General features: G+C 67.0%; 1 protein-coding gene across 1 annotated transcript in view; it reads right to left on the bottom strand.

Moving 5' to 3' along the window:
- Positions 1-577: 577 nt before the first annotated feature.
- ADGRB1 (adhesion G protein-coupled receptor B1) overlaps positions 578-24,784 on the bottom strand; it is a 72,745-nt gene continuing 48,538 nt past the window's right edge. The window contains exons 18-30 of the mRNA XM_032610591.1: positions 22,960-23,063; positions 21,488-21,590; positions 20,652-20,802; positions 20,134-20,203; positions 18,630-18,696; positions 16,048-16,133; positions 10,721-10,892; positions 7,760-7,855; positions 6,141-6,180; positions 3,391-4,079; positions 2,221-2,256; positions 1,928-2,038; positions 578-1,369 (exon numbers count right to left, since the gene is read on the bottom strand). Of these exons, the coding sequence (XP_032466482.1) occupies positions 1,172-1,369; positions 1,928-2,038; positions 2,221-2,256; positions 3,391-4,079; positions 6,141-6,180; positions 7,760-7,855; positions 10,721-10,892; positions 16,048-16,133; positions 18,630-18,696; positions 20,134-20,203; positions 20,652-20,802; positions 21,488-21,590; positions 22,960-23,063 (1,923 nt within the window). The 3' untranslated portion in view covers positions 578-1,171. The remainder of the gene's footprint in view (positions 1,370-1,927; positions 2,039-2,220; positions 2,257-3,390; positions 4,080-6,140; positions 6,181-7,759; positions 7,856-10,720; positions 10,893-16,047; positions 16,134-18,629; positions 18,697-20,133; positions 20,204-20,651; positions 20,803-21,487; positions 21,591-22,959; positions 23,064-24,784) is intronic.

Below are 24,784 nucleotides of genomic sequence, written 5' to 3'. Positions count from 1 at the left end.
CACGCCGGGTGAGATTCCCACAAGCTGAGCCCTGAATGGGGAGAGCAAGGCCGCCATGGGAACCCCGTGCCAGGCAGGGCCCCCGGCCTTTCTGCTGGGCCTGCCATCGGTTTCATCTTGGATCACACGGTTGGGGGCCCATAATCTCGGGGTGCTGGGCCTCCAAATGGCCCACCTGCACACCTCCTCTTTGGACAGGCGGCCTCTGTCTGTTGCCTCTCGGAGCCCAGGGGTTCTGTCTGGCTTCCCGGGGTGGGGTGCACAGCCTGAGGGGAGGGGATCTGCATAGCCGCCCTCCACCCCCAAGCCTGGAAGTTCTCTAGCCAGCTCCCTGCGGCAAGCTCCGGCTGCCCCCTGCTGGAAGCACGGAGGAGAGGCAGGATCCCACACTTGCACTCTCTGGGCGAGCATTTCAGAGCTCAGGCTCAGAAATGGGCCTGACCGCAGGCAGGGCGCGGTGCCCACTAGGCCTCCCCAGTCCCCCCGGACCCAGGGACCGAGGTCAGCAAAGACCACCCCCAGCCCGCCAGGGTGCTGGCTTGCGTGCCGCACAGAGGAGGGCCACACAGTGAGGACGTGGGTTTTTAATTCTTTTTATTGAAGAAAAGAAAAGGAGAGAAAAAATAGATTCCCCACCCCTGCTTCTTCCCGGAGTGGGCTTCTGGTCCTGCCCCTGGGGTGGTGTAGGTGGGAGGGCTGTGCTCTCCGCCTGGGTCTGGGGAGGGGCCCCTGGGCCCTGGAAGGGTGCGGGGGGGCTGGCTGCTTCCCGAGGGATGGGGGGGTCTAAAAAACGGTGCCAGGCTGGCCAGGCCAAGCAGGCTGGTCCTCTGCTGCAGCAGCTCAGGTGGGCACCCCAGGGATGCTGGCCACACCCGGCCTGGCCATTGTCCACGGCGGCCTGCCCGCCCGCCGGGGCTGGGCCGGAGGAGGGCAGAGTCTGAGGCACCTTCGGGCCTCTGGAGCCCTGTGCCCACCGGGGCCGCCGCCTCCTGTCCCGTCTGGCTCTGGTCCCAGCACTGCGGGCCTCTGCCTGGCCGCCATCCGAGCGCCCTGAGGCCGGGGCGCGGGCCTTGCCCGCCGCCCGTGAGCGTGTCTGTGCCCGTCCTGTGGCAGGAGCGGGCAGAGCAGCATCCCTCCTCCGTGGCCCGGTGCGTGGCCGCCGCCCGCCCGCTCAGACCTCGGTCTGGAGGTCGATGATGTCCTGACCCACCAGCGGGATGGTGGCGCCCGACTTCTCCCACTCCACGCTCCGCAGCTCTAGCGGTGATGGCGGCAGCGGCTCCAGCTCTTTCTTCACCCAGGCGGGGGGCCCGTGCGCTTTTCGGAGACTCTCCCAGGGCCGCTTGTTGGGCGTCTGCTGCTTTTCTGGCTGCTGGCCGGCGGGCAGCGGAGGGGGTGAGGGCCCCGACGTAGAGACACAGAGCAGAACAGATGGAGAGTGGAGAAAAGAAGGCAGATAGTGAGGAAGGGACCAGACAGGTAGGTGCGGGCGGCAAGGAGACCCCGGCACGGACGGCTGAGCGCGGGCGCAGAGCCTTTCCTGGACCGTGCGAGGGTCGCGACCCCTGCCGTTGGGTGAGTCGGGCTGGCCTGCAGGGAAGGGCAGCTGGAGGCCACCTCCCACCCAGCACCCCTCGCTTGGCTCTGAGTCCAGCTTACCCAGGCTCCCCCAGCCCAGCCGCAACCCAGCTTCTACATGGCCCCTGGGACAGACCCATCCACCTGCCCTGTCCCTCTAGGGTCTAGCATGGGCTGGGTCCGGCCAGTCCTTGGGAAAGGCTGAGTGAAGGAACAAATGAACGAACGAAGTAGGGCCGGAGGAAGAAGAGAAGAGCTTACCTAAGGGCCGTCCCACAGCCCCGCCCAGGCTCCGCCCCTGAGACCCTGCCCCCCACCCCCTCCCCACCCTCAGCCCCGCCCTCCAGACCTTGCTGTCCGGGCCCAGCGGCGCATCCTTGTCCTTCTCGGCGGCGTGCTGCAACTTCCGGTTCAGGTCCTGGAACATGTCCTGGTGCCGCTTCCGGGTGTGCATGATTTTCTGCGGGGGGAGGAGGGGCGGCGGTCCCGAGCCGGGAGACGGGCTGCCCCGCCCCGCCCCCGCCCAGCGGAGGCTCCTGGGGACTGGCCTCCGCGTCAGGGCAGGGTCCTCCGCCCCAGCCCCTCCCTGCCTGTTGGAAGGCCTGGGCGCAGGCAATCGGGACAGGGGACGCCAGGACCCACCTCGAAGTCCAGTTCCGCATAGCGCGATTTCCGCCGCTGTGGGAGAAGGGATTTATGCACGTTCGCAAGCAGTTCCCCAAATCCCCCAGACCACAAGCTCCTGCCTGAGGATGAGGGAGGCCAGGGACCCCCTCACCCCTGCTCACCCTTGGTCCTGGCAAACACACCTCTGACTACACTGAAGCTATCGGTCTCAGTGCCCAAGCCCCCGTAGGCCAACCCTGCCCGGAGACACCGGGAGCCCAGCCAGGGGCCCTGGAGGAAGAGGGTGGATAGAAAGAAGGGCCACTGGACATAAGGAAACAGAAGCCCAAGGACCCAGAAGGCAGGGGCATCCTGTGGGCGAACCCTCATTCACCTTCTGTGCCACCCTGAGGCCAGTGCCGGGGCTGGGCAAGGGTGTCCAGCTCAGGCGGCCCAGGACACGCTCCCAGGCACAAGGAGACCTGGACACAGGGCTGCGGCACTGCTGGCCGGCCACAGAGCTGGTACCCGGGGCTGCATTCACCAGAGGCCATGAGCCAGGAGGTGGGAACCCCGCCTGGGGAGGGTGGGGCTCCCCGAGGGTGCTGGGCCTGGCTGTTCCCCAGCCCTGCCGTCTCTGAGCCCCTGTCCTACAGGCTGAGCAGGGCTCGGGGGTCAACTGCAGGTTTTCGGTGGGTCTAAGGGAGCCTTGCTGCCGCTGAGTGCTCAACCATGGAAGGAACTAGACTCAAGCCGCTTCAAGTGTAGCTCAGTGTCCAGGCCGAAAGCTCTCGAGCCCTTAAGTGATGGGTGAGGCCACCACCGAGGGCGACCGCCTGACAAGTGGCCATTTCAGCACAGGCGCAAGCTCCCAGTCACGGTGGCCCAGCAGGCCCGGCGGTGCGTGGAGCGTGGCTGGAGAACAGGTAGGTGCTGCCCCCTCCAGGCAGAGCCCTGCCACTCGCCCGCGGGGGACGGGGGACGGGGGACGGGGGAAGGGGGAAGGGGGGTCCTCCCCTACACAGGCCTCAGGTTCCCTTCCTGCCAACAGGACTCATTCCAACAGGGGTGATGCCGGCCCCCGGGCTTCCCAGGTCTGGGCTCCTTGAGGCTGGCTTCGAGCCCCACCTGTGGAGTCACCGCCCAAACCCGCAGTGCCCACAACGCACCTGTCCCTTGTCCACTAGCCCCCAGGGCTGCCCTTACCTCCAGGGAGCTCGCGGACAAGGTGGAGACGTTCTCATTCTTCGTCCCAGCCCCCGTGCTGGGCCCCGGGTGGGCAGCGGGCTCCCCAGGCTCCCCCAGGCTGGGGGGCGCTGACTCCAGGGTGGGGGGCGGGGGCAGGGGCTGCTGAGGGGGCGGGGGCGGCGGGGGCGGGGGCGGGGGGGGCTGGGTGGGGGGCGCCTCGGGGGGCTGGCGGGAGGGCGGGCTGCGGGCGGGGAGGCCGGCGTCGGGCGCCATGTTGAGGTGGATGAGGCGAGTCTGGGGCATCTGGTCGATGTGGATGCTGTACTTGGGCTCCTCCTGGGGCTTGGGCCGCAGCACGGCTGTAGCTGCGGGCAGGATCACGTAGCTCGTGTCCAGGGCCTTCTCCTGGGCTCGGCTCAGCTCCGAGTCCAGCTTCTTGAAGATGTCCCCATCGCCAACAAAGGACGACTTGGGCACCCTGTCCTTCTTGAGGGTCAGCGAGTGGTTGGGGAAGTCGGGCAGAGGGCCGCCCGGGCGGCGGGGCGAGCCGTGCAGGTGCAGCTTGGACACGTTGGCCGGCAGGCTGTTGAAGTTGGGGGGCGCCTTGGCGCGGGCTAGCTTCAGCTTCTCTTCCTCGGGCAGAGATGGTCGCTTGAGCGTGCCCGTGATGGTGGCTGTGCGGCAGGCTGCAATGTCTTTGTTCAGCACTGTAGGGACAGGCGAGGGGGGTCAGGGCGGCCGGAGGCAGAGGGGGCTCCGGGTCCCGCTGGGTCTGACCTGCTGGCGGATCTGGGCACCCGCCCCGGGCTCGGTGCTGCAGCAGCTTCTCTGTCCTTGCAAACGAGGCTGGGACGCAGGGGCGCCTCTCTGTCCTCTCCACAAGAGGACAAATGACCTCCACCCACAGTAGCTGGGAAGGGCAAGTGAGAGGCGGCCCGGGCCGCCTGGAAGTGTAGGGACCCAGCCCCTCACTGCGGGCGGGAGAGCTGTTCCCGGGGGCCCAGCCTCTCTTCTGTTCAGCAGTGGGAACCAGGCTGCCTGGACCTCCGCCCGGCTCGCCCCTGCCAGTCAGTGCGGCCTCCACTGGCCCACAGAGGGCCCAGAGCTGCAGTCCACAGCCCACTAGGGGCTGATCCTCTGGAAACCCTCTCCACGCTGGCACTGCTGGGTGGACAGGCCCCCACGTCACACCCTGGCCCGGCCTCCAGAGCTCACCAGCTGCTCCCCGCGGCCCACCTACTCAGCACACACCCTCCGAGCTGCCCAGGCGGCTGGTCACTTGCCCGCCCTGGTCCTCCTGCTCCGCCTCCCCGATGGCCAGAGGTCTCGGGCCCCTTCTCTTCTCCACCCTCCGGATGCCAACACCAGCACCCAGGTCTGCAGTCCTGCCCTGCCCCCGGTCCCCGTGGCCCAACGAACCTACCATCTTCCCTGCCAAACCTGCTTCCCACCCCTCGCATCAGGGTCAGCGTCAGGGTCAGAAAAGGCTCCCTCCCTCGCTGCCTCTCCCTTGTGTGTCCCTTCCCGCCAGCTGTCTACGTCAGAGCCAGTGTCGAGCCCCGTGGGCCTTCCCTGCTCAGATCCAGCTGCAGGAGGCCTCCTGTGCGCTCGCCGGGGCCCCCAGCTGCCCCGTGCCGGTCCCTGCCTTCTCTCCACCCAGCACCACCCACCCACAGCTGCAGGCCGCTCACTCCTCTCGAGCCCAAGGGCCAGGCTGGGCCATGTTACTAATGACGAAGGAACTGGAGGCTCAGAGAGGCCGGTACTACACAGGGCTGTGCCCAAGCCCCCAAGGGCCCCTAAGTCTTGGGGTCACCTCTCCTCTCAGGGAGGTTGGCTAGAGCACACAAGACTAAGATGGGGCAGGAAGGATGCTCTGTTCACGTCCTGTCCAGCCCAAGCCAGAGGTCACCTCCTCAAGGAAGGCTTCCTGGGGTCCACCTGGCAGCAGCAGACTCTCCCCACCCAGGGCTGTAAGCCCCTCCCCCTGGCTCTCTCTAGGAAAGATGCTCCACAAATATCTGACAGAGCAGAGGAACCAAAACCAGCTAGTGGTCCACAGCCCCAGACACTGCCTTTCACTGCCCCAAGCTCCCGACTCATAACGATGCCTGGCAGCTTCCTTCTATTAGGCGACTGGTTCCCTTTTGCACCTTCTTCCAAGAAGCTCATGGCTAGCCTGGGGCTCAGCAGTGGGTCCTTCTCACTGCTCTCCTCCTGCTTCCACTAACGGCCCCCAATCTGAAAGCTCGACCAAACCCTCCTCCATGGCTGGAGTAACAGTGAAGAAAAGGAGGCAACACAGAACATGGGCCCTTGAGGGAGGGCAGGTAGGGTGGGGGAGGGGTGGAGGCGGGGTAGGGGGCAGGGCAGCTCCAGGACTCACAGAGCTGGCCCAGCCTCACTGTCCCTACAAGGAGGCTGGTGGGCTGAGGGCTGGGGGCGTGCTGAGGGAGAGCAGACGGCCAGGGCTGGGGCGGGGGAGGCCCCAGGTGGTTCCTTCCAGCGCTAAGGGCTCCACCACCACTGGACGTGCAGCGCACCTGCCAGGCCTGAGCCCCAGGACAGTCTTCTGGAGGCTTCTGCTCCTGCCCCCACAGACCTGCTGGCAGCCTCAGGGGAGCGGCTGGGGGATGGGAGGCATGGAGGTGGTTGGCGGGGGTGGGATGAGGACGAACAAGCAGACAAGCAGACAGACGCACGGAGAAAAGAAAAGGCAGTGGGCCCGGGGAAGGGCCGCCTGTCGCTCTCACCTGTCAGGCGCTCACCTGATCTACAGGCCAGATCCACGTCCTTCTCAAAGTCGGTCTGCAAGGCAGAGACGGGGCAGAGTGAGCCCGAAGGCGAGCGGGCAGGGGCCGCCCTGGAGCTGCAGCCACACCTCGGAGTGGCGCGTGTGATGCCGTGTGTGCGCGCGCACGCACACGCTCCTGAGGGCCGAGGGTGCCCACGGGCCGACGTGTTCACCCACAGCGAAGCCCCGTGTGCCCCTGTGCGCCGCGTGTGCACAGCTGTGGGCGTGTGAACGTGCACGCACGTGAGAGTGCGCTCTCCCTCCAGCGCACGCGTGGATTAGGTACAGCTCACTCACGCCCTTGGCCTCGAGTCCCTCCAGGGGGACGGGACACACAGAGGGCCCCACGCCAGAGGCCCCGCTGCCCAGGCCACCGCCACCCACTGATGTGCCGGGAGGGGGGGTCCTGTCCCACGTCACCCCTTTGGTCCTCACCACAGACCTGGGGACGAGGAAATGGAGACCAGCTGGCCCAGCAGAGGCAGAGTGGGGTCGGGACGCAAATGTCCAGTGCCAGGGCGGGACCAGCTACCCCTGGAGCACTGGCCGTGGTGCCTGCTGCCACACCTGCCCCGTCCCAGGCTAGGAGCTGGGGGAGGCGGAAGTGCGTGACCTCGGCCCCGCCCTCAGGGAGCTCGGCCGGTTGGGGAACCCAGCTCGGGCCACCCCAGGCTGGAAGGTGGCCTTCTCCAGGGACTGTGGGGCGGGGCCCTCAGTCAAGCCTGGAAGTTCCTTCCTGGGAAACGCAGACGTCAGGTTGTCGGGAAGATCACAAGATCTTTGCCCAGAGGTCAGGGATCAGGCCAGGAGAAGTGTCAGGAGGTCCAGAACCTGGCTTCCTCCCACCGTGGGCCCCCGCCTCACCCTTGAAAACGCCTCCCTGAGCCTGGCTGCTGGCTTCTGCCAAGGCCCTGCCTGTGACCCTCACAACCGTCATGAGGTGGCCAGCAACCTAAAGACTGAAGGAGTACCTCCCACCTGTCAGGGGGCACCCAGCGGGTGGCAGGCATCAATGACAGCACAGGGAATTCCCCCAGGACGTTACCAACGTCTGAACAGGTGGCCTGATGGGGGTCAGGGAGGGCTGCCTGGAGGAGGTGACACCTACAAAGTGGGCAGCAGGAGCAGACAAGGGTGTGCAGTGCCTGGGGCTGGACAGTGTGTGTAATGCCAGAAGACCAGGGAGTCAGGTCCTTAGAGGATCTGGTTGAGGACGAGGCCATGGTGGGGTGGGGAGTGAGTGGACAGGCTAGGGCCCGTCCCGGGTGGAGGGCAACGAGAAGTCTGGAAGACATACAGAGTGGGGCAGGAGCCAAGATGAGGGCCGGACACCCAGAGAGTGGTGTCTGGCCAAAGGGCACAGTTGGTACCAGGGGGTAAGCTTGGGTGGACGCCAGCCCCGCCCAGATCCCTCGTCACCTGGACCCTGCCCATCCCCAAACCCTGGACTGGGGACTTCACCTCGGCGAGCCTCCGTTTCCCCAACCTTAAACTGGGCTTGGAGGTCCTCCTAATTGGGCTGCTGGGGCCTGGTGGAGACGCCCAGTGGGGGTGCCAAGCAGGGGCAGCCTGCGTCCCGGCCCCGAGCCCTACCATGAGCTGGGCGTGGCCATTCTGGAAGGAGCCCCCCGAGTCCCCGTTGCCCTCCTCCTGGCGATCCACCACGCGGCACTTCACAGCGTCCTGGACCTGGGGAGTGAGAGCAGAGGCGGTCGATGGGCAGCCCGCCCCCCGTGACCGCGATGCCAGGAAGGTGAGGCTGAGTCCCACCAGGGCGGCATTTCAGTGAGGGGCAGCCCTGCCCCGGATGCACACGGGCCCACGTGCCGTGGGGAAGGGCCTGCAGTGTGGGAGGGGGTGCTCCTAAGAGCACAGGCTCATCTGCGAGCCGGAAAAGGGACAGCGGCTCGGGGCAGCCTTGCCAGCAGCCAGCCTTGGGGCCCAGCCTCTCCTCTGACCTTTGACACCCTCTCTATGCCCGTTTTGGGTGAAGACTCAAAAACGTGGAGTTCTGGGCCCGAGAATACGCTGCAGGCCCTCCTAGCCGGAATCTGTCGTTAAGAGCCCACTGTTGGCCTAAGTGGGTCACCTGGTGTCCAGACCTGTCCTGAGTCACCGTGACCTGCACACCCTGAATGTCCGGGGCAAGCTGGGGTCAGGCCCCCACTCCCTCATCACTGAGACCAGCGTGCTCCACCAAAGGGAAATGAACAATTACGGCCTCGGACTTTTCAGAGGGGACGGTAAGGGAGGCTCCAAGCAAGGGGCCGCGCGAGCAGCCAGCCCAGAGCTGGTCAACAGAAAGGAGCTGCCAGAGGAGGAGGAGGAGACCCGCTTATCCAGGGACGCTGCTGGTCAATGCGGGCAAGAGCCACGGGCAGCACCTCCACCTGCCATGGAAGGCGCCGGGCACTGGGGGCAGCAGTGAGCAAAGTGCCCGTCCTCAGGGAGCCGGTGCTTCAGAGGTCAGGGAGGGAAGCAAAGGGAATAAATGAAGGTGCAGGCTGCTAAAGCACGGAGGGCTTCCTGGAGGAGGCGTCCTGAGTGAAGGTGGGGAGAGCTGAGAGGAGGGCTCCCAGTAGACCCACCATGGACCCCCGGACTTGTTCCCACTCACCCCGGCCACTGAGCCTGTGCTGCTGTGAGGGACTTGGTCAGAGGCAGGGCCAGGGTCTTGCCAGCCTCAGAGCACACCCACCACAGGTGTGCCTTCCTCCCATCCTTGCACTTGCTGACCCGGCCAACAAACACCCGCTAAGCCCTGCCAAGTGCCCAGCAGGGGTGGGCCTCCACCCAGGGGACGGCAGACATGAGAGCACGTCCTACGCTGGCCTGAACAGCAGCTGGGGTTCCCCCATGCCTAGCGTCCCCACTCTGCCCCGCTCAGGACATCCAGGCTCTGCTGGCGCAGACGAGGACCCTGCTTGTCCACCTGCTGGAACGGTCCATGCCCCCGGGGCCGGCCTCTGTCTGCCCCTCCTGGCCCATCTTCCCCAGCGCGGCCGAGCTGGCCCAGGCGGCAGGGCCCCTGAGCGCGGGCCCTGCACACAGGACCCTAGAGCTCACAGAGGGCAGACAGAGAAGTCTGGCCCGCGTGTCCTCTGGCCCAGCCCCCGCGGGCGTGCTTGGGGTCTTTACCCCGACCCCACCTTCTCGTTTCCCGATGGAGCGGTCCGGTGCTCCAGACACCCCCGCGTCCGTGCTGGCACCCGGCAAGCCCTCCCTCTGCACCTCCTGTTCTCGCTCGGGGCTCCTTCACCCGACTCCACCTTCTAATCACTTTCCGTTTTCCACCTTCCCTCCTTTCAGGGACACGGCCTCTGTCTGCCCCGTCTACTGAGCATTTCCATTCCTGCTCTTGTAATTCCTACAGGCTCCCTTTCCGTTCTCAGGGTGTCCTTTCGTCCCAGCTGTGGGTCTTGCTTCACAGAAGCGAGGCAGCTGAGAACCACAAGCCTGGGTCAGCCCCCCTCCCGCCCCGTCTGTCCAAGGGGAGCAGGCAGTAGCTGCTTTGGGGGGCTGTCCTGAGACTCCCTAATGCGAGGAGGTCGGGGGCCAGGGGCACGAGGGCGTCAACGTGGGTCTGTGAGGTCGCCTCCTCCTGGGCTGTCTCCGTGGCTCCAGTGCTGACGGATCCGCGGCTTTCCCGGGGAGACTCTCCTCAGGCCCTCAGGACTTGAGAGTGGACGCTCGGGACCGGCTGGACATTTGCAGGTGGTGGAAACGCCGTTTCCACATGAGAAACATCAGGTCTTCACTCCTCCTGTCTTTCCTGCAATGGGAGCCCCTGGAGAGGGGTGGCCCGTCTCCCCCAGGTGTGAGCTGGGGGGACACTCAGCTGTTCCCAGCGTGGCATCCCCATCTTCAGCTGTGCAGGCCGCCAGGCCAGGGCCCTGGTGTCCACCCCCCGGACAGGAAGTTCCAGGCGGGGGAGGCTGGGTGGGCAGCGCTGCCTCACCAGACAGATGGACGGTCGTCCACTCCAGACTCTCCCTCGGCATCCGCGGACGCTCCGGCCTCAGGCCCCTCGGCTGCCCTGTGCTCCCCGCTGCTCTCCCCACGACCCTGAAGTGGGCTCCCACGCGCCGACGTCCAGAGGCGTGGTTTTTCACATTCCCACCCGCCTCACATAGGGGCCCATCCCGAGCCACTGCTACCGGTCAGGGGACAGTCGGGATGGTTTGGTAAAACCTTCTCTTGAACCTCCTGGAGAAGCCCAGAAAACGCCAGAACGGGAGTCTCAGCTGCCACAAGAGCTGTTCCCACCTCCGGCGGCTCCCATGCCCCTGGGCCCCGGGAGGACAGAGCCCACCCGCTACCTTGGTCTGAGCCAGCGCGGGGCACCAGGGTGTCTTCTAGAAGAAGCTGTCACTTTAATGAGTGACCATTCCTGGCAGCCCTGGCCACGTGCTGGGCCCAAGTCCAGCCTTGCGGAAGAGTCTGGGCCAAGGAAGCGGCCCCTCCCCACTAGCTGGCCTCCTCCCAGAACCTTCCCGCCGCAGCACGTGGGGAGGTGGCGCCTGGAGAAGGCTGACTGCCCGCCCGCCGGCCCACCTCTCTCCGCAGGATGCAGTGCACCATCACGATGACGAAGCCCTCCAGTGAGTCAAAGACGGCAAAGAGGATCTGGAAGAGGGCGGATCGGCGGTCGGTGACAGCGAGCACGGCCGACATCCAGGTCAGCGCCAGCAGCGGCAGCACCACGCAGGAGCTCCACAGCGAGGCCCTGCGGACGGGGCGGCGGGCGGGCGGCATCAGGGCTGCCCTGGGCCCTGCCGCCCACGCCCTGCCCCTGGGAGGGGCCACCCAGGCCGGGACCCAGCCTCAGCCCAACTCCCTCACCGGGGCCGGGGCCAGGCTGCCCGTCCCACCTGGGGCACATCTCCCTTGGGGCCCCACTGGGCCTTCCCTGCCCTGGGCTGCATCCTCTCCTCCCCATCCCCTTAGAGACCCTCTCCCATTCAGTCCCGCTGCCGCCTCTCCTGGGGAGCAGAGTTCTGCCCCAACACCCCCAGCTCGAGGGCTCCCAGGGCGGCTGGGGACTCAGGACGGTGGTCCCAATGGGCTGGGCAACAGTGAGGGTGGGGGTGAGATCTCTGGAAGACGAAGGTTCCTGACTGTCCAGGAGGCCCCAGGGAGCGAGGCACACTGGAGGGAGGGGGGAGAGCTGGGGGAAGGGGGAAGAGGTTTCTCCTCCCAGAGCCCTCAGGCCCCCAGCCAGGGGTCCAGGGCCAGAACTGCAAGATGGCCACAGGGGAGGGCGTTTGGTGAGGCCTCTGAGCTCTGGACAGAGAGAAGGGGGGCGGGGTGGGGGAAAACCAGAGAACTCCTCAGGGAGAAGGAAGGAAGAAACCTATGAGGAAAGAAGACAGATGACAGACAGACAGGGCCAGGCGGGGAGGGCATGGGGCGGACAGACAGACAGACAGGAACAGAGACGACAGGCGCTTCCTCCTCTTGGCGGGCCCTGCTCTGCCCTCCCCAGGGGAGGACCTACCTTTGCTCTGAAGCCTTTGCCCCTTCTTCCAAGTAGTGCTCCAGGAGCACCCCCAAGGAAGGCATGGCCCTCTGCAGCCGGCCCCTCCCTGCACCACCTACACACATGGCCACTCTGAGCCTGTCTCCCGGTCCGCACAGCAGGGACACTACGCCAGCCAAGGGGCTGAGTGGGGACAGAAAGCGCACCAGCAGAATGCCTGGAGTACAGGGTCGGGAACCTGCCTGACCCACCCCCACCCCGTCCCTGCCGCTACCACCAGTCTCAGGGCCACTGCGGCCTGAGGACCATAGCCAGGGTCAGCTCTGCCCCCCGGGCCGGCGACTGCCTGCAGGGGCTCCCGGCGTTCCTGCCACTATCACCAGGGGTGGGGGCATCGGGACCCCCTCCTCCCTTATGGATCACCCTGGTCAAAAGGAGAGGCAGGAACAGGTGGGACAGAATCTCGGGGAGGCCACCAGGAAGGAGCTGGGGGCACCGGGGCTGGGGGGAGACAGGCTGGTGTCCGACCAGGTCAAGGACCCCCAAACCAGCGGGGCCTTGACCGGGGTGGGGGCAGAGGTCGCCCCCAGACTGTACACTCTTGTTTCTCCACCCTCTCCAGCCTGGCTCAGCCACTGAAGCCGCGTCACCCCTGCAACTGGACCTGCAAGGGGCCCAGCCCCGCGGGGAACTTCTGCCCTCACGCCCCCTAGGCAGGGCCCTGGGCCTCCACGTCCGCCTCAGCTCATCTCTGTGACCCGGGTCCCCCGTCCCAGGGCCAGCCCCGTATCTCCTCCAGGACGCAGCCTCTAACCCTGCCCCTCCCAAGGCCTGCCCCAGCTCAGGGGACGGCTCCCCGGCCCCTGCCCGGCGGCTCAGGCCAGAGCCACCGCTCACCCTGAAGCACCCACGCCTCTTCCCTGGGCACAGCACGGGCTCCAGAACTAGACCTCGGACCGCTCTCCTCGCCTCCCCTTCCAGGGCCCTGCTGCCCCCCTCGGCACTGAGGACAGGCGATCCAGGCGGAGGCCTCCCGGGCGGGGTACCTGCACCTGCGGGCGTTCTCCCCTCCATACCTGCTGTGCCGCACCTGGCACAGGGCCTGAGAGAAGGGGGCCTTCCCGTGACGGCAGCCTGGCCTCAGTGTGCCCACCGCGGCAGGTGGGGCGCTGCAGTCTGTCTCCTCCCTTCCAAAGCAGGCCTGCTCGAGCCAGAGCCCTGGACACGGCTCCTCGTGTTCTGAGCAAGAGGCGCAGACCGCCCCCCCCCCCCCCCCACCCACCGAAACGTCCCATCCCACCGTGAGTCATCTTCCCTCGGGCCTGAGGCCTGGCATTTACTGCCTGACGCTGCAGTAGGCTGGCAGATGGCCGGGGCTTGGGGACCCGTAAATTATTCAGATTCTTGCAGCCCAGCCTCTGCAGTTTCTGAAACATTTCTGCAGAGAGCCTTGTGGAGGGGTCACGCAGGTCCAGGCGTGACTGCTGGGGAGGACAGGAGGCGGGTGGGGGAGAGGCCCGGCAGCTGCACCACCCGCCCCCCTTTGGAAACTCAGATGCCTCTGGGGGAGGGGCTTTGAGTGTGGATGGGGGCGGGGGGGGGGCGGGAAGGGCCGCTGGGAGGCTGTGTCCTCCACCCTACAGGCCTGCGTGTGTAACAAAGGAGACCCAGGGCGTCTGGGCCGTGGACCCCAGCACGGAGGAGCAGCCTGCCCTCCCGGAGGTTTCTGGCTCCACCGGACAAGTCCCCACCCCGGAACCGTGTCCACCTCTGCTCACTCGCTCCCCGCGGCCAGGGGTGCCCTCTCCACGGGGCCCCTGAATCCCAGGAAGCAAACAGGAGGGTCCCAGGGGACCTGTGTGTCTGGGGATAAGACGACCACTCTCGGGTCATCTGAGCCAAGGTCCCTCCGGATCTGGCATCCACCCTGGACCCCAGGTCGCACTGGCCCTGCCCCGCTCACAGACCCCTGGTGGCGGCCCGGGGTCAGCGAACAAGCCAGCTGCCCCAGCACGTCCTGTTTCCAAGGCCACGCCTGCCTCTCGCGCTCACATTCAAATTCATGACCGACACGCACACGCACACAGCCGCACTCCTGCACACTCACGCAGAGGGCTGCGACCCCAGCGTGACCACACGCTGATGAGGCCACTAGCTGACCGTGTTCTCACGGCCCGAGGCCTGGCCCGGCTCCCTGCCCTCCGGTCAGTCTGATACCGCGAGGCCCCGGAGGATGGACGGGGGGGAGCCTGGCCGGGGAGGGGTGGGGGCAGGGCAGGAAACGAGGTGCCAGAGCATGGGGAGGGCGGGCAGGGGCTGCCTAGGCCCCCTGGGGTGGACGGCAGAGATGACAGAAATGACAGAAGAAGCTTAAAACAAACAAAATGTAACTGAGGCGAGCAGAGCCCGGCGGGCGGGCGGACGGGCGGGCGATGAGCGGCACTAACATGGCGTTACTGGCGGCTTCGGAGGTGGCGGCGGCCGCAGAGAGGGCTCCACACTCGGCACATTTGAGGGCGCGCCCGAGGGGGGCCCGGGGCAGCTGACTGCAAGTGAAATTAAAAGACTGAAACGAAAGCAAAACTGTTCTCGCAGACACGGGGTGGGGGGTGGGGGGCAGGGACAGCAAAAGCAACCAGATGGCGTCCAGCCCGAGCCTCCCCCTGCGGGGACGGGGTCCTCAGGCCTCTTTCCACCTGACGCACCCGGAGCCCGGCGGGGGCAGGGGTGGAGAGCGGGGTGCCGCCTCTGTGGCTGGACGCGGCTGGCCTGAGGGCAGGGCAGGGCTGGGACCGTGTGCGTCCGCGTCCAGCGGGAGGGTGACACTATCCGCCCACATTCACACAAAAAAGCAGGACACCTGGGCGCAGCTACTGTCCCTTCCCTCTGGTCGGCCCACATCTGGTCTGACCAGGCACTGCCCCTGCCAAGGAGCGAGGGGTTCGCCAGACGGTCAACGGGGGCGTCTGTGAGCTACCTGGGCAGCGGCCTCCCTGCCAGCCCTGACTGTGTGCGCCTGTGTGCGTGGGCACAGAGAGCACGGGGTGCCTCCTGTCTGGGTGGGAGCAGGGCTGCTGCAGCCTCACAGGCGGGTCCTCGCGAGCTGCCGAGCCGTGGCACCGCTGCACCTGGGGAAGGGGCCCAACGGCGCAGGGGGCCGCCCGGACACACTGGGCTCTGATTTAGCAGCCCAGCCCTGCTCCACCAGCCACTCCCAGGCCTCAGACTCGGTCTGCTCAGCTGTGAAGTGGGCACAAGACAGCAGACGCTGCCTCAAGAGTTACTGCAGGGAGCAAACGAGACAGTGCTGCGGGGTGGGCGCGCCGCGCCTCACTGGCGCCGACCCCCTGCGCACCCCGGGGCCTCCTCCGTGTGTGACCCACTGTTCTGGGAGCACGTGTGGGTGGCAGTGTGCGCTGGGCTGGGCTGGGGGGGTGAGCCTGCCAATCCCCACTTCACAGACTCAGAGAAGAGGCCCAGAGAGTGTAGGACCCAGGCCCACAGTCGGTCAGGACAGGCTCCCAGCCACCGCAGGCTCTCCAGGGTCACACTCCTCCCACAAAGCAAGTTTCTAACCAGGACAGAACCCACCAGGGACCCAAGGGGAAGGATTCCAGAAGCTCTCGTTCCCGGGGAAAAGCAAGAGCAGGAAGACAGGGGGAGGGAGAGAGACAATGAGAGACGGAGACCAAGCAGGACTGGCACGGAGGGGTGGTGGAGGAGGGGGTGGGGACCCCCACGCAGACACCAGTCAGGGCAGAGGGACAGACAGAGCAGCGGGCAGAGGTGAGGTGAGGACGGCTCAGTGCTGGGGCAGGAGAGAGGGGGCCTGTCCCAGCCCACAGCTGGCCCCACCCGTGATGGCAGGGCCGCCGAGACCAGGGTGCTGCTGTCCCCTGGCAGCCAGAGGAGAAGCACCCTTCCAAGCTTGCTCCTCCCCCAGGGCTGGGCACCACAGCCACTCAGGACCGCCCACCTGCAGTGCTGTGCGCCCTCTGGCCAGGCACTGCCCTCTCTGAGCTCAGGCTCCCAGGTGGGAGGAACATCCGGCCCGGCCCCTGCACTGTCCCCTGAAGGCACCACAGGATGGGCCGGCCACGTCCTGGTTCAGGGCCACCCAACCCCACGGCGGGGAAGGGAGAAGCCCGGGGCACCCTCCCCCCACTCTGGTGGGCCTGGGGTCTCCAAAAGCGATCAGTTCCACCGTTTCTGAGAACTTACAGAGGCCCTGCTCTGTCATGGGGCAGATGGGGAAACTGAGGTGCAGAGCAAGGCGGGGCTGGCCACGCAGCCCTCCGTGCCTCCATTTCCTACTTGCTTGGGAGGGGGGTGGGGCTCGAGGGTGGCTGGGCTCTGGGTCGTTTGGACTGCAGGCGGGGCGTGGTGCGCGGCCCCGTCCTACCCTGCTCTCTCCTTCAGCTTCTTGTCAGTGATGCCGTCCTTGGACACGAGCTTGTTAAACACCAGGATCCCGATGACCATGTTCACCTGCGGGGCAGGGAGGGGTGGCTGTGGGGGGCCCCGGGTCAGGAGGGGGGCAGGGAGGGGCGGCTGTGGGGGGCCCCGGGTCAGGAGGGGGGCAGGGAGGGGCGGCTGTGTGGGGCCCCGGGTCAGGAGGGGGGCAGGGAGGGGCGGCTGTGGGGGGCCCCGGGTCAGGAGGGGGGCAGGGAGGGGCGGCTGTGGGGGGCCCCGGGTCAGGAGGGGGGCAGGGAGGGGCGGCTGTGGGGGGCCCCGGGTCAGGAGGGGGGCAGGGAGGGGCGGCTGTGGGGGGCCCCGGGTCAGGACGGGGGCAGGGAGGGGCGGCTGTGGGGGGCCCCGGGTCAGGAGGGGGGCAGGGAGGGGCGGCTGTGGGGGGACCCCGGGTCAGGAGAGGGACCATGTTCACCTGCAGGGCAGGGAGGGGCGGCTGTGGGGGGCCCCCGGGTCAGGAGGGGGGCTCTGCCGGCTGCCCTTACGCTGTCGTCCCTTTACCCCGCCGTCTCCTCCCACAGCCCCAGCCGCTACGTGGGGTTCTCCGTGCCACACGGTCCCCCCCCCTACCCCGCCCAGGGCTGGGCACCGCGTCTCGAGCCTCCCACATGACAGGTCCCCAGGCCCATGGCCATCACCACTGGGGTCGGCAGTTTATGAAGCTGGGATTCCATCAGGGATGGAGTCCAGAGGTCAGAGGTCGGGCTGGGGTCACGGTGAGGCTGTCCCTGCCCGGAGTGGGACTGACCAGAGCAGTCAAACACGCGAGCGGGCTGGCCGAACCACGCTGCTGGGGCACTTGTCCCACTCAGACCACAGAAGGGACCTCAGGGGACCTCCAGTCCAGCCGCCGCCCACACCCAGGCTCGCCCCGCGTCCCCTCCTTAGCGCCCCTGCAACTCGTGCGCCTTCCACACACGAGCTCGCCCAGCTCAAGCTGGACCTGACGCCTCCTCGGGACGCCTCCTGCCTGGCTCTGCCGGAGCCACACTGCTCTCTGCACCGTGCAGCCCTTTCGGGACCTTAAGCCAGGGCTGCCACCCCACAGGCGTCTTCCCTCAATCCCCCACCGCAGGGCACCTGGCCCTGGAGGTGCTTCTGGGTGTTGCGGCTACTCTCCTACTGCCCCCCAGACTGCCGCCTAGACAAAGAGAAGCTGCCCCCGCGTCCCAGCCATCCACCTCCTCCACGGCCTGCAGGCCCTGGTCTCCCCTCCCCTCTGGCCTCCTCGCCTGCGTGGAGGGGGCTCCCAGCTCACATCCTCACTCCCCTAGGGCTTCCACTCTGCAGAGAGGCTGCCTGACCCCCAGCCACGTTCCTGCGTCTCAGGCGGGGACAGGGACTCCATGGGTCCCTGGACCCGGAGGTCTGGGGAGGCCGACTCCCCGCAGCCCCACAGAGCCAAGCTCGTGGCCGCACACACACCCCAGCCCTGCCTCCTGGCCGTCTGGGTGAAAGCAGCTTTCCCGGGTGGCAGCGCTGGGGCGGGAGAGGGCAGGACACCAGTGGCCACCGCCCCGCCTGCAGCAGGCTCTGTGCCTGCCTTTCCCTGCGTGTCCCTGTGTTACGGGAGGAGTCCCGGGCAGGAGCGCACGGCGCTGCCCTCCAGATGCTTTGTGGGAAGGGACCTGGGGGGCTCCTGCCTCTGACATCCCCCCTCCTGCCCCTCCTGGGGCGCCTGCCCTTAGAAGGCCCGGCCACTGCCTAGTGGCATTCAAATGCCCGGCACACTGCCGCTTCCCTGCCCGCCGTCTTCCAGGAATAAAGGAGCTGGTTCTGGCTGGGGCTGGCCCACGGATTCTGCCCACTAACGCCACCCCCCCCACTGGCTCCCCCAACTCGTGCCCCCTGCAGGCTCAGCCTCCCCTGGGTGCCCTGGGCAACAAGGTGTGGCCGTGCCCCAACAGCAGGACTCTGCAGATGCGATGCCCTTTCCTGGGGGCAGGCGGGAGGGGAGGGCGAGATGGGCTCTGAGCCAGGCCTGGCAGAAGCCATCGATCTCGGGATACCCCCCAGCCTCGCCCTGCTCATCCGTAACCGGGTGACAATAACCCTGTGTGCATGTGGCACTGTCTCTCAACCCTCACTGAGCGGACGTGGGCACAGCAGAAAAAAAACCCACTGAGGGTCAAGCAAGGGGAGGTGCTTCCCTCCTCCGGGGGCGACGGGCTCCCCATCGAGGGAAAAGTCCCAGGCCCAGCCACGCCCCTGCTGTCCCGGTCATCCGCCTGTCCGCCTTCCCCGCCCTATGGTCACTCGCTCATCAAATCTGTAAGGCCTCCTGGCAGGTACACCGCCGGGGTCCAGCCATCAGGCAGAATGTGCTCAGAGAAACACAAGGCCGCCAGCCCAGTCGTGCCTCTGCACCCCTGCGGCAGGTTGGTGGGGGGGATCTGTGGACACCACCCACCCCTGGTGACCAGGGCAACCCTGATGCGGCAGCAGGTAAAACCCAAGTTCGACCCAGGGGGAGGCGAGGGGCTCAGCCTGGGATGTCGGGACGGGGGTCAGTACCAGCACGACGGCCGCGGCCGGTCCCACGAAGGCATACAGCAGTCCCCCCTCCAGGGAGAGCCAGCAGCTGGGGAGGGAGACAGGCTGGTTAGCGACCAGGCGTGAGCCCCCATCCAGTCACACCCTGGGCACCACCAGCTTCCCAGGAGGGCGGTGTGACGCTGAGAAGGGGCAGGAGGAAGCCAGGTGACCGCACATTCTTTAGCTTCAGAACCCATGGGAGCCCCCAGGCAGCTGACAGACGAAGTTTACGGATGAAGAAGCAGGTCCAGAGCAGGGGACCACACAGCAGAGGGCCAGGCCGCCAGAGGAAGGGACCTTGACCATCCCCCTCCCCCGACTCTCCCCCCAGGCCTGGGCTCCCCAACTTGCCTCACAGACCCTCCCCAATCTCACGTGCAGACTCTCTTTCCTGACGTGATGCCAAATTGTTGGGCTGGGTCCACGGCCTGGACTTCCACCCACCCACTCAACCCAGGCCCTCTGCATCAGGCCCCCTGCTCACACCATGACCTGGGCCCTCCACCAAACTCGGTCACCAGCCCCAGCCTTACCTCCCCAAATCTCCTGGGCACCACCCAGGGCAGTCCACAGGAGCCCTGAGCCCAGTGAAGGCTGCTCGGCTTCCTGCACGTGCAGTGTCCTCTGCCCCGAGCTCTCCGTGCCACACCATGTGCCCAGTGCACAGCTCTCCATCCTTCAGAACCCCGCTGCGACACCCCGCCTCCTCCTGATGCATCCCTGAGCCCAGCAGGCTGGGTGCTCCTTCCTGTCAGCCCTGGGGATGGTGTTCATACTTCCTTCCCAGTACTCACCCCACGGGTCCTCATTCGAGTGCAGGGGGGCGCCTCAGGGCCTGGTCACGTCCTGTCCCCCTGGGGCTCTGCAGTGGGCCAGGCCTGCGCAGCCCTGTTGGCCCCTCCTCCTGGCTCTCACTGCCCGTTCTTCCCCACATCCACAGCCATGGCCCCCCAGGCCTTGGCTCCTTTCCCCCCATCTTGGGAAGCCACACGGCCTCCAGGATAATCCCGAGCTTCCTGGCTTGGCATTCGAGGCCCCTGGACCTGACCCAGCCGACCCTTCAGGGCCTCAGTGACTTCATCTGTGAAATGGGCACCCCTACCTGCCCCGCCTGCCCAGGGGCCATACAGCCCCCCTTATCCCCACACCGGTGCAGGGGCGCATCCCCTATTGTGCGGATGGGGAAACAGGCTCTGAGAGGCTAAGGCACCTGTCCAAGGCCATGGAAGGAGGAAATGAGGCTCCAACCGCCCCAAGCCCTGTTTCTCTTCACCCCGCTGCCCACTGCCGGGAGGAACTGGCTGATGGGAGGCAGGTGCCTCCCCAGGGCCCGGCCTCCAGCTCCCGGGGCCCTCACTCTCGCCCAACCTTGACTCTCTCATCTGTGAGATGGGCGCCCAGCCAGCCCTCACCTTCTAGGGCAGGGGGAGGGTCTGGGGGAGCCGTGCGGCCTCCACCATGTCCCCACCCTGCCCCGACTCACTAGTTCATGGTGCTGTACCCTCTGGCCTTGGTAAATCCCACAGAAATGGCTACGACCAGCGCAGGGAGCCCTAGGGGAGGAGCAGAAAGAAAGCGTGTCAGTCTCCCCACTGCCCAAGGCCCCGCCCATCTCAGGAAGGGGAACAAAACGCACCTCTGAAGCCCCTGAACAGAGGGTTACACTGAGCATGTGAGAAAGGGGACAGGAGGTGGACAGGATGAGGACCCACAGAAATGGGGGGGGGGGCGCCGGATCAGCAAGTAAGACGGGACGCCTGGCTGCGTCTGAATTTCAGATAAAAAATGGAAAAACTTTCTATCGTAAGTATAGCCCCAATAATGGATGGGGTGTCCTCATACCACAGAGTTATTCCCTCACCTGACATTCAAACACAACGAGGCAACCCCTTGGAGTGGAGGCCTGGAGGGAAGCTCAGAGGAGAGAGAGCTGCCAGGGGCCGGGAGGAGGGCCGGGTCAGAGAGGGGGGCCCCGCCGCCCGTTGGCCCCGTGGCGCTCACCCCAGCCCAGGCACAGGAAGCGCTTGCGGACCAGGCGGTTCCGGAGGCGGCCCGTCACGGCCATGTAAGACTGCCAGGCCTCGGTGAGCACCCAGCAGAAGGAGGACAGAAAGAAGAAGTGCAGGAAGGCGGCCACCAGCGTGCACACCACCTGCGTGGCGGGAGAGGCGGAGAGGCGCTCGCTCACCCGACCCCGCATGCCCTGGCGACCCCACCTGCCCCGGCGACCCCGCCTGCCCCAGCGACTCCGCCTGCCCCGGCGATCCCGCCTGCCCCGGCGAGGGCCCGAGTCCAGCGTCCGCACAGTGACCAAATCAACTCCCCAGGTAGGACGCCAGCCAGCGCTCACCCGCTCCACCACCCTGAGATGGGCTGTGGTACATCGCGGTCCTGGTGGGTGCTTGCGCGACTCCACCCACCAATGCCAGGGACAGACACCCCTCTCCCCGGCTTCCTCACCCACTCACACACGCACCAAACGCCGCAGGAGCCCACCGGCTCAGCAGCTGGTCCCCCGGAGGCCACACGGCGACAGCCTGGTACCAATGGTGGGCCGGGGCCGGGGCTTGAGCTGGCTCATGTCAAAGCGCCAGTCCAGCTGAAGGCTCCAGACACCAAGTCCCCACGCCCTGGCCAGGTGTCCCCACGCCCTGGCCAGGTGACAGGCCCCTCCGGACCGAGCCACGCGGCTGCTGCGGCCAAAGGACAGCAAAGGGGTCCGCACAGCTGTGGCACCCTCCTCCCTAAGCTTCTGCTGTGGACGCTCACCATCACCGCCATCGGCGCCCCCCAACCTGGGATGCTGGGGCGCGCGCGGCACAGCACAGGCCGCTTACCTTATTGCGGGTCTGGGTCTGCCCGATGAGGATGAGGGCGTTGGAGGAGATGATGGACAGGCAGAAGTTGATGAGGATGACGGACCGCTCTGAGCGGATGTACCTGTGGGAGAGGGTGGGCGGCCATGATCGGCGTCCGGAAGGGTCTCAGCTTCACAAGAACCGGGGTGCTGTGGCCACTAAGGCCAGCGCCACCTCCTCCCCGCAGGCACCGCTGCCAGTACCAGCACCGTCACCCCCACCGTCTCCAGCTCCACCACCACCACGTTCCCTCTCAGGGTCGCCAACTCCACGGGGTCCTGAACACAGCTCACAGGGAAGGAGGTGTTTGAAGACCGTGGGCCAAAACCTCAGAACCACAGCGGCCTCGGGGGAGGCGCTGGGCCAGGGGGCCAAGCACGCCTCCAGGGGATTCAGGACAGATGGTCTGGGCAGGGGCTGGTGGGAGGGGCACTGGATGTTTCCGGGTCACTGACCCTCTGGTGCCTCTGCCCTTGGGCAGGATGGGGTGGTGGGGGGCAGGAAAGCGGAGGCCACCCCTCCCCCAATGGCCACATCGACCCCTCCTCGCTGGCCTCTGGCTGACATCGTGCTGCCCTTGGAGCTGACACACTGGGAATCTGGCTGGGCCCAGCGGGTGGCTGCTGGGTGGGTGACCTTGGCTTGACCCTCCCTGTCCTACTGTCCCAAACCCCTGCTCCTCCGGGCCCAAAGTGGGACGCTTGGGGGAAGGGAGTCTGTGCACACGTGTCCCTTGCCCCAGGGCTGGTGACCGGCAGCGACGGGGTCGCCCCACACCCCAGGGGCCAACACTGGTCAGACAGCACCCAGGGCACAGGGGTCTGTGAAGAGGCCTTGTGGCCTGGGGGAAGGGGTGTGGGGCAGGCGGCCCAGCAGAGACCCCCATCCTGACACTTGACCCCGGGCTTGGGGAGTGACCCTGCACATCCACGTGACGGAACAGACAACAGGCAGGGAAGTCATGATCTTGGGGTCCCCGTGGTCACGGGGCAGGGTGCTCAGCTGGGGAGTGGGCTCGGGGCGCACCTGCCAGCCCCTGTGAGTGGTGGTGCGGGCCCAGCGCCATGCAGGAGCAGGCAGGCCTGGCATCCCTGGCCTGCACCTGTGCCCCCACCATCAGTGCCACGCAGCCTCCACGGAGCAGCCACCAGGGAGGGCGGGGTGGTGGTGACAACGGAGTGACAGGTGCTGCTAACTGGGAAGCTGGGGAGGAAGGGTGCTGGGTCCCCGCCCCCCCCACGGCTGCCCTTGGTGGGAGAAGGGATGAGACTCGACCCCAGCCAGCCCCTTCCTGGGAAGTGCCCGCACCGTCCGCTCGGCTCCGCTCCCCTCCCCCCTCCGCTCCCCTCCCCCCTCCGCTCCCCTCCCCCCCGGCACCGTCCGCTCCGCGCCCCTCCCCCCTCCGCGCCCCTCCCCCCTCCGCCCCCCTCCCCCGCCCCCGGAAGCAGCACCTCCACACGGACACGTAGATGACGATGAGCATTAGCAGGGTCAGGGACGACACGCCGCAGCCCACGATGAGCGCCACCGACGGCACGACCGCCTTCTCCATGTTCTGGTGGGTTCCGGGGCCGGGGACAGAGAACAGGGTGAGGGGGCCCGGGCAGACACGCCGTGGGGGGCGCCTTCCCCCTCCAGCCCTGCATTCCCCGCAGGCGCCCCTGCCCCGCAGCCCTCGGCTGCCCTCCTGCAACGCTCTGAGCACCCCCCACGCCAGCCCCTTCTGGCCTGGGCTGCCCCGGCGAGGGGTCTCACCCCCTGCTGAGGGCAGGGTCTTTGTCTGTGCCCCGCCCCGGCCCCACTGGTAGAATGAGTCGTGTGCCCAGCCTGCAATACGTCCCCCACCAACCCCAGGGAAGGACTCCCCCACCCTGAGTCACAAGTGAGGTCACGGAGGCAGCAGGCCCAGCGCCCCGCCACGGACAGCTCTCCCCGGCTCCGTGGCTCTGCAGTTCCGGCCGCGGGCAGAAGCCACCGCTCTCTGAAAGGGGCCCAGAGCTCCAGCTGCACCTAACGGGGCACTCAGCACCCACCCCTCCAGACCAGGCCCCTCCCTGACAGCCGCTCCACCCACAGCCTGCACCAGGCGCTCATCCACCTCCTCCCTCCAGCGGGCCCCTTCCATCTGGGCTGGGCCTCTGCCCTCCATGCCCCCAGGCCAGCCCCCGGGCTCCTCCCCAAGCAGCAGCTAGTCTCAGAGTCTCCCATGCCACCCCACCACGGCCCAAGTTGTGTCCGAAGGCCCCAAAGGCCACCACGTCTGGCCCTGCCCCCCTTCAGCTCGTGAGACCAACCCCCCGCACTGGGCTGCCCCCTCGTTCCCACTCAGCGCCTGGCTCAGCCACTCCCTCTGCCAGGATGCCCTGCCCAGCCATTGCGTGGCAGTGCCTCGGGCCATTCTGGTCTTCACTTGTCCCTTCTCAGAGAGGCCAACGGACCCCACTGCTCCCCACCACGTGGCCCAGTGCAGCCCTAAGCACCGGCTGGTCCTTGCTTACACATCCCTGTGTGCCCCCCGACGTAACCGCGTGAACGACGGCCACACCACAGCCCAGTGCCCAGCACATACGGCAGGCGGACCACGTGTGCTTGCTGAGGAATGACCCAGGTCCCTCTGTGTCCAAAACCCAAAGGCAAACGGAGGGACTGGAGAGAGCGAGTGCCCACCACTTCCAGGGCTGGAGATGACGGGAAAGCTCGGCCAGGGGACAAGGGGCTTCTCGTGGGCTTCCCCACCCCAGAGCTGACAACTTCCTGCCCGTCCCAAGTCTAACTTGGCCGACACCCTTCAGACCCCCTGCTGACCCCAGCACATGGCAGAGCAAGACTCCCACCCACTTCCTAAAGCCACGGTGGCCCTTTCTGCCCTCAGATGGGACCTTCCACCTTCCTTGGGAGCCTAAGTTCCCGGGGCTCCTGCACAGGGCACCCCAGGGCCCACCCCACTTGACACAGCTGCCTCCCCCGCCCCTCGCCATGGTGACCGTGCTGTGCTCTCCATCCGAGGCCTGGACTGCCCTTCCCCACACTGGAGGCACCATCTCCCGCCCCCAGGTCCCTCTGCTGTCCCTCTGTCCCAGCCCTGTCCCATGGCTGGGGGTGCCTGTCTGTCCCTGCAGCCCGGTCTCCTCATGTCTGCGAGCCCCCTGTGGCCAGGCCTGGCGTGGACGCTTGGTCAATGTGACTGGCTGGATGAATGGAGACCAGGAAGGCAGAGGCTCCAGGAAAAGCGAGAAAGTCGTTCAAGGTCACCCAGGCATCAGCGATCCCTGGGGG

This window comes from Phocoena sinus, chromosome 17 (genome assembly GCF_008692025.1).
Source record: "Phocoena sinus isolate mPhoSin1 chromosome 17, mPhoSin1.pri, whole genome shotgun sequence".
Classification (NCBI taxonomy): Eukaryota; Metazoa; Chordata; class Mammalia; order Artiodactyla; family Phocoenidae; genus Phocoena; species Phocoena sinus.
Note: the sequence above shows the minus strand (reverse complement) of the source record. Positions and strands in the feature narration are given on the sequence as shown.